The sequence below is a fragment of the Leucoraja erinacea genome, unplaced genomic scaffold, assembly GCF_028641065.1.
Source record: "Leucoraja erinacea ecotype New England unplaced genomic scaffold, Leri_hhj_1 Leri_234S, whole genome shotgun sequence".
Classification (NCBI taxonomy): domain Eukaryota; kingdom Metazoa; phylum Chordata; class Chondrichthyes; order Rajiformes; family Rajidae; genus Leucoraja; species Leucoraja erinaceus.
The window spans coordinates 6,029-18,886 of NW_026576135.1; the positions used below are offsets into that span (position 1 = coordinate 6,029).

Genomic DNA, 12,858 nt, shown 5'->3' on the forward strand with positions numbered 1-12,858 from the left:
TGTTTTTGTCTCCAAAGTGGATAACCTCACATTTATCCACATTATACTGCATCTGCCATGCATTTGCCCACTCACCCAGCCTATCCAAGTCACCTTGCAGCCTCCTAGCATCCTCCTCACAGCTAACACTGTCCCCCAGCTTCGTGTCATCCACAAACTTGGAGATGTTGCATTCAATTCCCTCGTCCAAATCATTAATATATATTGTAAATAGCAGGGGTCCCAGCACTGAGCCTTGCGGTACCCCACTAGTCACTGGATGTTTTCAAGAGAGAGTTAGATTCAGCTCTTCGGGGTAATGTGATCATGGCTGATCATCCCCAATCAGTACCACGCTCCTGCCTTCTCCCCATATCCCCTGACTCCGCTATCTTTAAGAGCCCTATCTAGCTCTCTCTTGAAAGCATCCAGAGAACCGGCCTCCACCGCCCTCTGAGGCAGAGAATTCAACAGACTCACAACCCACAATCAAGGGATATGGGGAAATAGCGGGAACGGGGATACTGATTTTAGTTGATCAGCCATGATCACATTGAATGGCGGTTCTGGTTCGAAGGGCCGAATGGCCTACTCATGCACCTATTGTCTATGCTTCTATTAAAACTATCCTACACACGTTAGGGACAATTTACATTTTATATCAAGACAATTAACTTATAAATCTGTACGTCTTTGGAGTGTGGGAGGAAACCAGAGCGCCCGGAGAACGTACAAACTCCGTACAGACAGCACCCGTAGTCGGGATGGAACCCGGGTCTCCAGCGCTGTGAGGCAGCAACTCTACCGCTGCGCCACCGTGCCGCCCCCTGTGTAACAAAGGCAAAACAAATGTCACTGTGCAGTTGCATGTGTAACAAATAATACACCGTTGATTTAATTGACCATTAAATTCAGTTCAGTTCAGTTTATTGTCACGTGTACCGAGGTACAGTGAAAAGCCTTTGTTGCGTGCTATCCAGTCAGTGGAAAGACAATACATGATTACAATCGAGCCATCCACAGTGTACAGATACATGAATGAGTGGGTTAACATGTGATGAGCATTTGACGGCACAGGGCCTGTACTCACTGGAGTTTAGAAGAATGAGGGGGACACATCATTGAAACTTACCGAATCGAGAAGGGCCTGGATAGAGTGGATGTGGAGAGGATATTTCCACTAGTGGGAGAGTCTAGCACCAGAGGTCGTAGCCTCAGAATGAAAGGACGTTCCTTTAGGAAGGAGATGACGAGGAACTCCTTTGACTAAAGAAATCTATGGAATTCTATGCCACGGAAGGCTGTGGATGCCAAGTCAGTGGATATATTTAAAGCAGAGGTTGATTAGTGCGGGTGTCAAGGGTTTTGGGGGGGAAGGCAGGAGAATGGGGCTGGGAGGGAGAGATAGATCAGCCATGATTGAATGGCGGAGTAGACTTGATGGGCCGAATGGCCTCAATATTCTCCTATCCCTTATGAATTTATGATGAGAGAATAACGTGTAGTTGAAGGGAAAGTCATTGAACCATTGATTGAGCTATTGAGACCACACCTGGAGTATTGTGTGCAGTTTTGGTCCCCTAATTTGAGGAAGGTCATTCTTGCTATTGAGGGAGTGCAGCGTAGGTTCACAAGGTTAATTCCCGGGATGGCGGGACTGTCATATGCTGAGAGAATGGAGCGGCTGGGCTTGTACACTCTGGAGTTTAGAAGGATGAGAGGGGTTCTCATTGAAACATATAAGATTATTAAGGGTTTGGACATGCTAGAGGCAGGAAACATGTTCCCGATGTTGGGGGAGTCCAAAACCAGGGGCCACACAGTTTAAGAATAAAGGGTAAGCCATTTAGAACGGAGACGAGGAAACACTTTTTCTCACAGAGAGTTGTGAGTCTGTGGAATTCTCTGCCTCGGAGGGCGGTGGAGGCCGGTTCTCTGGATGTTTTCAAGAGAGAGCTAGACGGGGCTCTTAAAGATAGCGGGGTCAGGGGATATGGGGAGAAGGCAGGAACGGGGTACTGATTGTGGATGATCAGCCATGATCACATTGAGTGGCGGTGCTGGGCTCGAAGGGCCGAATGGCCGATTCCTGCACCTGTCGTCTGTTGTCTGCCATTGTCATGGGGTTGGGTGACGATTTGGTCTCTTCCTCCTCCACACAGATTACCCACTGGCCAAGTCTCCGTTCTCCACGAGGCAGAAGCAGGGCAGGGCCAAGCGTGCCCGCACCATCTTCACCCACGAGCAGCTGGCCCGGCTGGAGAAGGAGTTTGCCCGCCAGCAGTACATGGTGGGCTCCGAGAGGTTCATCCTGGCATCCACACTCCAGCTCAACGAATCGCAGGTAGGTGCCCACGGACAAGGCCCAGAGCCGGCAAAACTCGGGGGCAAGGGGGGGCTACGTCCACCCTCTGTGGGAGGCAAGTGGGGGGGAAGGGGGGGGGTGGGGGGGGGGGGGGAAGGGGAGGGGGGGGGGGGGGGGGGGGGGGAGGGGGGAAGGGGGAGGGGGAGTAGTGGGGGGAGGGGATAGGGGGTGGGGGGAAGGGGAGGGGGGGGAGGGGGAGGGGGTGGGGGAGGGGAGGGGGGGGGGATAGGAGGGTGGGGTGGGGGGGAGGGGGAGGAGGGGTGGGGGGGAGGGTGGGGGATAGTGGGGGGAGGGGGGGAGGGGGGAAGGGGAAGGGTGAGGGGAGGGGGAGGGGTGGGGGTGGGGGGAGGGGGGGGGGGGGGGGGGGTGAGGGGGGGGGGGGAGGGGGGGGGGGGGGGGGGGGGGGGGGGGGGGGGGGGGGGGGGGGGGGGGGGGGGGAGGGTGAGGGGGAGGGGGGGGGTGGGGGGGGGGGGGGGGGGGGGGGGGGGGAGGGGGAGGGGGGGGGGGGGGGGAGGGGGGGGGGTGGGGGGGGGGGGGGGGGGGGGGGGGGTGGGGGGGGGGGGTGGGGGGAGGGGGTGGGGGGGGGGGGGGGGGGGAAGGGGGGGGGGGGGGGGAGGGGGGGGTGGGGGGTGGGGGGGGGGGGGGGGGGGGGGAGGGGTGGGGGGGAGGGTGGGGTGGGGGGGGGGGGGGGTGGGGGGGTGAGGGGGGGGGGGTGGGGGGGGAGGGGGGGAGGGGGAGGGGAGGGGGAGGGGGGGGGGAGGGGGGAGGGGGGAAAGGTGGAGGGGGGGGGGGGGGGGGGGAGGGGGAGGGGGAGGGGTAGGGGGAGGGCAAGGGCACGGGCTGTGGGGGGGGGGAGGGGGAGGGGGAGGGGGAGGGGGAGGTAGTGGGGGAAGGGAGAGGGAAGGTGAGCGGTGGAGGGATGGTGAGGCGAGGGTGGGCAGGGGAGGGGGAAGGGGCAGATAAGGGATTATTTTTTTAGTTTAGTTTAGAGCTGCAACCTTCAGCCCACCGGGGTCTGCGCCAGCAGCGTTCACCGCACACTAACACTATCTTACACACACTACCATCATAAGATCATATGGAATAGGAGCAGAATTAGGCCATTCGGCCCATCAAGTCTACTCTGCCATTCAACCATGGCTGATCTATCTCTCCCTCTCAACCCCCTTCTCCCCATAACCCTTGACACCCGTACCAATCAAGAACTGGGGACACTTCACATTTATGCTGGGGCCAATTAACCTGCGAGAATGTGTAATGTCCGTAGCAACTCTACCGCTGTGCCACCGTGATGCCCCTGGTTTACAGCAAGGATAGGCACAGAGTGCTGGAGTAACTCAGCGGGTCAGGCAGCATCTGTGGAGAACATGGATAGGTGACGTTTCACAGAGTGCTGGAGTAACTCAGCGGGTCAGGCAGCAACTGTGGAGAACATGGAAAGGTGACGTTTCACAGAGTGCTGGAGTAACTCAGCGGGTCAGGCAGCATCTATGGAGCTAAGGAAATAGGTAACGTTTCGGGTCGAAACCCTTCCGGGTTTCGGCCCGAAACGTTGCCTATTTCCAGAAGGGTTTCGGCCCGAAACGTTGCCTATTTCGTTAGCTCCATAGATGCTGCTGCACCATAACTCAGCGGGTCAGGCAGCATCTGTGGAGAACATGGATAGGTGACGTTTCACAGAGTGCTGGAGTAACTCAGCGGGTCAGGCAGCATCTGTGGAGAACATGGATAGGTGACGTTTCGGGTCGAGACCATTCTTCCTCATCGACCCGAAACGTCACCTCTCTATTTTGTGTTTTGAACCTGTAGTTTCCTCTGTTTAATTGGTTTCAATTTTTTTTTTTCCCCCGCCCTCCCTCCTCACCGACAAGGTGAAAGTGTGGTTCCAGAACCGCAGGATCAAGTGGAGGAAGCAGAGCCTGGAGCAGCAGCAAGCGAACCTTGCCCGGCTTGGCATGGCCGACACGCAGCCCCGACCCGACTCTCCCAGCGCCCGGCATGGACCCGGGAGCCCCAGGGAACGCCGCACCGACCCTCACCCCCTCACCCCGCCGGCTGAGAGCAGCCACTGAAGCGGGGGCGGGAGGGGACGGCAAACATCGTGTCCAAAGACTCAACAGGTCGGGCAGCATCTGTGTGGAGGAGGGAGTTTCGTTTACATTAGACTCTAGAGATCCAGCGTGGAAGCAGGCCCTTCAGAGTCCGCACCAACACTCAGGACAATTTACAACTTTGACAGTAGGTGCAGGAGTCGGCCATTCGGCCCTTCCAGCCAGCACCGCCATTCAATGTGATCATGGCTGATCATCCCCAATCAGTTCCTGCCTTCTCCCCATATTCCCTGACTCCGCTATTTTTAAGAGCCCTATCCAGCTCTCTCTTGAAAGCATCCAGAGAACCGGCCTCCACCACCCTCTGAGGCAGAGAATTCCACAGACTCTTGAGTTATAGCTTAAAGATAAAGCTACCCTTCGAGTTCCTATTAAATCTTTTCCCCTTCACCTGCACCTTAAACCTATGTCCTCTGGTCCTCAATTCCCCTACTCTTTAGTTTTATTCACTCCCTCTTAAATATAGCCAGGCCTTAAACAGGCCCTTCGGCCCACCGAGTTCGTGCTGACCAGCGATCCCCGCACACTAGCACCATCCTACACACACCAGGGACAATTTACATTTATACCAGGCCAATTGACCTACAAACCTGCACGTCTTTGGAGTGTGGGGGGAAACCGAAGATCTCAGAGAAAACCCACGCAGGTCACGGGGAGAACGTGCAAACTCCGTACAGACAGCACCCGTAGTCAGGATCGAACCCGGGTCTCCGGCGCTGCATTCGCTGTGAGGCAGCAACTCTACCGCTGAGCTAACGTGACCACCCTTTTGCCTCTAGGCAAGAGACTGTGCATCTACACGATCTATTCCTCTCATGATGTGGTACACCTCTATAAGATCTCCCCTCATCCTCCTGCGCTATCAAGGAATAGAGACCCAGCCTGCTCAACCTCTCCCTGTAGCTCAGGCCCTCTAGTCCTGTCAACATGCTCGTGAATCCTCTGGGCACCCTCCCCAGCTTGTCAACATTCTCCCTGCATCAGGGTGCCCAGAGCTGGGCACAGTTGGGGTTGTTGTCAATCCCTTCCTCTCCTCAGACACTGACTGACAGGCGGAGTCCCTCCAGCACATGGCACGGTGGTGCAGTGGTAGAGTTGCTGCCTCACAGTGCCATAAAAACCCAGGTTCGATCCCGACCATGGGTGCTGTCTTTGCGGAGTTTGCACGTTCTCCCCGTGACCTGCGTGGGTTTTCTCTGAGATTTTCCGTTTCCTCCCACGCTCCAAAGACGTGCGGGTTTGTAGTTTGATTGGCTTGGTGCAAATGTAAAATTATCCCTAGTGGGTGTAGGATAGTGTTAGTGTACGGGTATCGATGGTCGGCACGGACACAGTGGGCCGAAGGGCCTGGTTTACCGCGCTGTATCTCTAAACTAAACGAAGCAGACGGTCGTGGGGGAAGGAACTGCAGATGCCGGTTTACACCGAAGATAGACACAAAGTGCTGGAGTAACTCAGCGGGTCAGGCAGCAGCTCTGAAGTAACTCAGCGGGTCAGGCAGCATGGAGAGAAGGAATGTTTCGGGTCGAGACACTTCTTCAGACTGAGAGTAAGGGGAGAGGGAGACACAGAGATAAGGAAGGGTAAGGTGTGAAAACGAGACATCAAAGATGGGAGTTCAAGGAAAATGTGGAATTGGTATCTCGGAGGAGGTGACAACAAAGCAAAGAGGGATCAAATGTACAGAGGACATTTATTAAATGTAATCGGAGACACTAAGGCTGGTGGGAGAACTGGGAAGGGGGAGGGTTGGAGAGAGGGGGAAAGCAAGGGCTATTGAAGTCAATATTCATACTGTGTAGGAAGGAACTGCAGATGCTGGTTTAAACCGGATAGACACAGAGTGCTGGAGTAACTCAGCGGGTCAGGCAGCATCTGTGGAGAACATGGATAGGTGACGTTTCACAGAGTGCTGGAGTAACTCAGCGGGTCAGGCAGCATCTGTGGAGAACATGGATAGGTGACGTTTCACAGAGTGCTGGAGTAACTCAGCAGGTCAGGCAGCATCTGTGGAGAACATGGATAGGTGACGTTTCACAGAGTGCTGGAGTAACTCAGCGGGTCAGGCAGCATCTGTGGAGAACATGGATAGGTGACGTTTCACAGAATGCTGGAGTAACTCAGCGGGTCAGGCAGCATCTGTGGAGAACATGGATAGGTGACGTTTCACAGAGTGCTGGAGTAACTCAGCGGGTCAGGCAGCATCTGTGGAGAACATGGATAGGTGACGTTTCACAGAGTGCTGGAGTAACTCAGCGGGTTAGGCAGCGTCTGTGGAGAACATGGATAGGTGACGTTTCACAGAGTGCTGGAGTAACTCAGCGGGTCAGGCAGCGTCTGTGGAGAACATGGATAGGTGACGTTTCACAGAGTGCTGGAGTAACTCAGCGGGTCAGGCAGCATCTGTGGTGAACATGGATAGGTGACGTTTCACAGAGTGCTGGAGTAACTCAGCGGGTCAGGCAGCATCTGTGGAGAGAGGCAATGACGTGTTTGATAACAGCAGCAACCCTGTGTCCAGCAGCATCTACATCTCGCCCTTCCACCCCGATGCTGCCAGCAATGTTTATATCATATTCTGTATTTATTCGTGTAAATATACCAAATATATTGATTGAATTTTAAACCTGTCGAGAGTGTTTTGTTGCAATATGTCCCGAATCAGAATAATGAAATTCTTACTTGCAGCAGCACAACAGAATATGTAACATAGTACTCTGTTAAAATATATATATACTGTATATACGTATATACACACACACACACACACACACACACACACACCCACACAGCCACACACACACACACATATATACATTCACACACACACACACACACACACACATATATACATACACACGCACACATACACGCCCACACATATAATTACACACACGCGCACACATACATCGACGGACACACACACACAGACTCCCACACACACACACACACACACCCACACACACACACACACACACACACACACACACACCCACACAGCCACACACACACACACAGACACACACACACAGACACACACACAGACACACATACACACACACACACAGACACACACACACACGCACACACACACACACAGACACACACACACACACACACACACACAAACACACACACACACACACACACACACACACACACACACACACACACACACACACACACACACATACACACACACACACAGACTCCCACACACACACACACACAGACTCCCACACACACACACACAGACTCCCCACACACACACACACACACACACACACACACACACACACACACACACACACACCACACACACACACACACACACACACACACACACACTCCCACACTCACACACACACACACACACACACACAACACACACACACACACACACACACACACACACACACACACACACACACACACACACACACACACACACTGAGTTTCCTGTTCCAGCAGCCTCTCCTCAGCCAGTGTTTCCCACACTATCACCCAGCCGTGGTAATGAGAGAGGGATTCTCCGTATCAAGTGGATTATTTAGCCAGGAATGCGAGCAACCCAGGAGATGTTGTGCCCCCTTCCTCTGTGGCTGTCTCACTCGCTCGCTCGCTCCCATGCTCACACACTTTATTAGTAACTTTACACCGCTCAGCGTGGATTTGAGAAATTTACAAAAAAACTACAGGGGCAGTTTCTTCCCAGCTGTTATCAGGCAACTGGATCATCCTATCACAACCAGAGAGCAGCGCTGAACTACTATCTACCTGACTGATGACACTCGGACTATCCTTGACCAGACTTTGTTAGCTTTACATAGAAACATAGAAACATAGAAAATAGGTGCAGGAGTAGGCCATTCGGCCCTTCGAGCCTGCACCGCCATTCAATGTGATCATGGCTGATCATCCAACTCAGTATCCTGTACCTGCCTTCTCTCCATACCCCCTGATCCCTTTAGCCACAAGGGCCACATCTAACTCCCTCTTAAGGATAGCCAATGAACTGGCCTCAACTACCTTCTGTGGCAGATAATTCCACAGATTCACCACTCTCTGTGTGAAAAATGTTTTTCTCATCTCGGCCCTAAAGGATTTCCCCCTTATTGTGACCCCTTGTTCTGGACTTCCCCAACATCGGGAACAATCTTCCTGCATCTAGCCTGCCCAACCCCTTAAGAATTTTGTAAGTTTCTATAAGATCCCCCCTCAACCTTCTAAATTCTAGCGAGTACAAGCCGAGTCTATCCAATCTTTCTTCATATGAAAGTCCTGACATCCCAGGAATCAGTCTGGTGAACCTTCTCTGTACTCCTCCCTCCATGGCAAGAATGTCTTTCCTCAGATTAGGAGACCAAAACTGTACGCAATACTCCAGGTGTGGTCTCACCAAGACCCTGTACAACTGCAGTAGAACCTCCCTGCTCTTATACTCAAATCCTTTTGCTACGAATGCTAACATACCATTCGCTTTCTTCACTGCCTGCACTACACTACCTTGCACTAAACATTATTACAATACGATACGATAGAACGTTATTTACCCCAGGTGGGACATTGATCTGCCAACAGTCATAGAAACACAAAATACATGAAACATGAAATTAAAGTGACAAGTGGAAAGGATTGGGGACATGTAAAGATTGGGGTGAGGGGCGGGAGAGAGTCAGTCTCAATCTACCCCACGACAGAAGGGGGAGGAGTTGTACAGTTTGATAGCCACAGGGAAGAAGGATCTCCTGTGGCGTTGTGTGCTGCATCTTGGTGGAACCAGTCTGTTGCTGAAGGTGCTCCTCAGGTTGACCAGTGTGTGTCACGGAGGGGGTGAGCTGTATTGTCCAGGATGCTCCGCAGTTTAAGGAGCATCCTCCCCTCCAAGACCAACCTCCCGTGAATCCAACTACAACTCCGCCCCCAGGACGGAGCCGGCCTTCCTGATGAGTTTGTTGATGCTGTTGGCGTCGGCAACCTTCGTCCTGTTGCCCTGGTGAAGAAGATGGCACTGGCTACCACCAATATGGCTACTTCCTTTGCCCTGTATCTGTACACTGTGGACGGCTCGACTGTAATCATGTACAGTCTTTCCGCTGACAGGTTAGCACGCAACAGAAGCTTTTCACTGTACCTCGGTACATGTGACAATGAGCTAAACTGAAGCTGATAACATTTTTTTTTTAAATAGCCCTTCCTGAAGAGCCAGTGTAATACATAGATGTATTCTACAGCAAGAATATTTTGAAAGACTAATTAAGGAGAAACGTTCTTATAAAGGCAGTCGTTCCAAGGATAGGAGAGGATTAGAAACATAGAAGCAGAGAAACATAGAAATTAGGTGCAGGAGTAGGCCATTCGGCCCTTCGAGCCTGCACCGCCATTCAATATGATCATGGCTGATCATCCAACTCAGTATCCCGTACCTGCCTTCTCTCCATACCCCCTGATCCCCTTAGCCACAAGGGCCACATCTAACTCCCTCTTAAATATAGCCAATGAACTGTGGCCTCAACTACCCTCTGTGGCAGAGAGTTCCAGAGATTCAGCACTCTCTGTGTGGAAAAAGTTCTTCTCATCTCGGTTTTAAAGGATTTCCCCCTTATCCTTAAGCTGTGACCCCTTGTCCTGGACTTTCCTAACATCGGGAACAATCTTCCTGCATCTAGCCTGTCCAACCCCTTAAGAATTTTGTAAGTTTCTATAAGATCCCCTCTCAATCTTCTAAATTCTAGAGAGTATAAACCAAGTCTATCCAGTCTTTCTTCATAAGACAGTGCTGACATCCCAGGAATCAGTCTGGTGAACCGTCTCTGCACTCCCTCTTAGAGAGACATGAGCCAAACACAAGCAGACCCGGTCCTTCCATAAGCTGGGGTACTGTCCGATTCACCTCTACCCCATTGCAGACATTGGACTTTGTCTCTGGAACTGATGCACTACAATGCTACACTCTGTATCTTCATAAATTCATAAGTCATATCATCTACAAACTTGCCAATCTTGCCATGTGTGTTCTCATCCAAATCATTGATATAGATTCATAAGTCCATGTGATAGGAGCAGATTTGGCCATTCGGCCCATCCAGTCTACTCCGCCATTCAATCATGGCTGATCTATCTTTCCCTTTCAACCCCATTCCCCTGCCTTCTCCCCGTAACCTCTGACAGGGTGGTCAAGAAGGCTTTTGCCACTTTGGCCTTCATCAGTCACAATATTGAGTACAGAAACTGGGAGGTCATGTTACAGTTGTACAGGCTGGATATTGAGTATTATGTTCAGTTTTGGTCACCATGTTGCAGGAAAGATGTTGTCAAGCTGGAAATAATCATATTAATCATAATCACACTTTATTAGCCAAGTATGTTCTGCAACATATGAGGAATTGGATTAGCCAAGTCAGCCATACCATTAAAAAGCAACAGAACACACAAAACATATTTTAACATGAACATCCACCACAGTGACCCCTCCACATTCCTCACTGTGATGGAAGGCAAAAGAAAGTTCAATCTCTTCCCTTCTTTGTTCTCCCGCGGTCGGGGGCCTCGAGCCTTGCGGAGACGGGGCAATCTTGGCTCCCGTAGCCGGCGGCATTTAGGCCCTCGCGTCAGGGCGATCAAGCTCCCCCATCGGGGGGGAATCTCAGCTCCCCCGCGCTGGGCGATCGAGTCAGGGCCGCTCGAAACCTCCTGTGTCGCTTGGAGCTTCCCGACATCAGTCTCTACCCGAGGCTGCGAGCTCCTCGATGGTGAAGTCCGCAGGCCGCGGTTGGAGCGTCGATCCCAGGCAAGGGATCGCAGGCTCCGATGAGAAGTCCACGGCCCCGCGGTGGGGTTCAAAGTCAGTCCCGAGCGAGGCCGCCAGCTCCACGATGGTAGGCTGCAGAGTAACCGGGGATACGATCCGGAAAACAATCGCATCTACGGCAAGTTAGGGGACTGAAAAAAGTTTCCACGACCCCCCCCTCCCCCCCCCCCCCCCCCCCCTCACATAAAACAAACTAGAGAACATTAATACAAACTTTTAAAACATACTCAAAATAACAAAAAAAAAAGATGGAAAAACAGGCAGACTGTTGGCGGGGCTGCCAATCGCTGACGGCATCACCCGTGTAGGGAAGATTCACGAGGATGTTGCCAGGACTAGAGGGTGTGAGCTACAGGGAGAGGTTGAGCAGGCTGGGTCTCTATTCCATGGAGCGCAGGAGGATGTGGGGTGATCTTATAGAGGTGTACAAAATCAAAAGAGGAATAGATCGGTTAGATGCACAGACTCTCTTGCCCAGAGTAGAGGAATCGAGGACCAGAGGACATAGGTTTAAGGTGAGAGGGGAAATATTTAAGTTACACCTGAGGGGTAACTATTTCACACAGAGGGTGGTGGGTGTATGGAACGAGCTGCCGGAGGAGGTAGTCGAGGCTGGGACTATCCCAACGTTTAAGGAACATTTAGACAGGTACATGGATAGGCCAGGTTTGGAGGGATATGGACCAAACGCAGGCTGGTGGGACTAGTGTAGATGGGGCATGTTGGTCGGTGTGGGCAGGTGGGACTAGTGTAGATGGGGCATGTTGGTCTGTGGGCAGGTGGGACTAGTATAGGCAGCATGAAGTAAATGAGGTGCTTGGGGAGTATAAGGAATGTAAAAAGAATCTTAAGAAAGAAATTAGAAAAGCTAAAAGAAGATATGAGGTTGCTTTGGCAAGTAAGGTGAAAGTAAATCCAAAGGGTTTCTACAGCTCTATTAATAGCAAAAGGATAACGAGGGATAAAATTGGTCCATTGGAGAGACAGAGTGGACAGCTATCTGCAGAGCCAAAAGAGATGGGGGAGATATTGAACAATTTTTTTTCTTCGGTATTCACCAAGGAGAAGGATATTGAATTATGTGAGGTAAGGGAAACGAGTAGAGTAGCTATGGATACTATGAGTTTCAAAGTAAAAGAAGTACTGACACTTTTGAAAAATATAAAAGTGTATAAGTCTCCAGGTCCTGACAGGATATTCCCTAGGACATTGAGGGAAGTTAGTGTAGAAATAGCCGGGGCTATGACAGAAATATTTCAAATGTCATTAGAAACGGGGATAGTCCCCAAGGATTGGCGTACTGCGCATGTTGTTCCATTGTTAAAAAGGGTTCTAAGAGTAAACCTAGCAATTATAGACCTGTTAGTTTGACTTCAGTGGTGGGCAAATTAATGGAAAAGATACTTAGAGATAATATATATAAGCATCTAGATAAACAGGGTCTGATTAGGAACAGTCAACATGGATTTGTGCCTGGAAGGTCATGTTTGACTAATCTTCTTGAATTTTTTGAAGAGGTTACTAGGGAAATTGACGAGGGTAAAGCAGTGGATGTTGTCTATATGGACTTTAGTAAGGCCTTTGACAAGGTT

At 51.6% G+C, this 12,858-nt stretch overlaps 1 protein-coding gene across 1 annotated transcript; it reads left to right on the forward strand.

The window, feature by feature from the left end:
- Positions 1 to 2,141: 2,141 nt before the first annotated feature.
- Positions 2,142 to 4,797, forward strand: LOC129716431 (homeobox protein not2-like; the record flags this gene model as incomplete). Its single annotated transcript, XM_055666304.1, has 2 exons — positions 2,142 to 2,323; positions 4,216 to 4,797. Coding segments are annotated over 2 exons (383 nt in total), but the record flags the coding sequence as incomplete, so codon positions are not given.
- Positions 4,798 to 12,858: the final 8,061 nt, after the last annotated feature.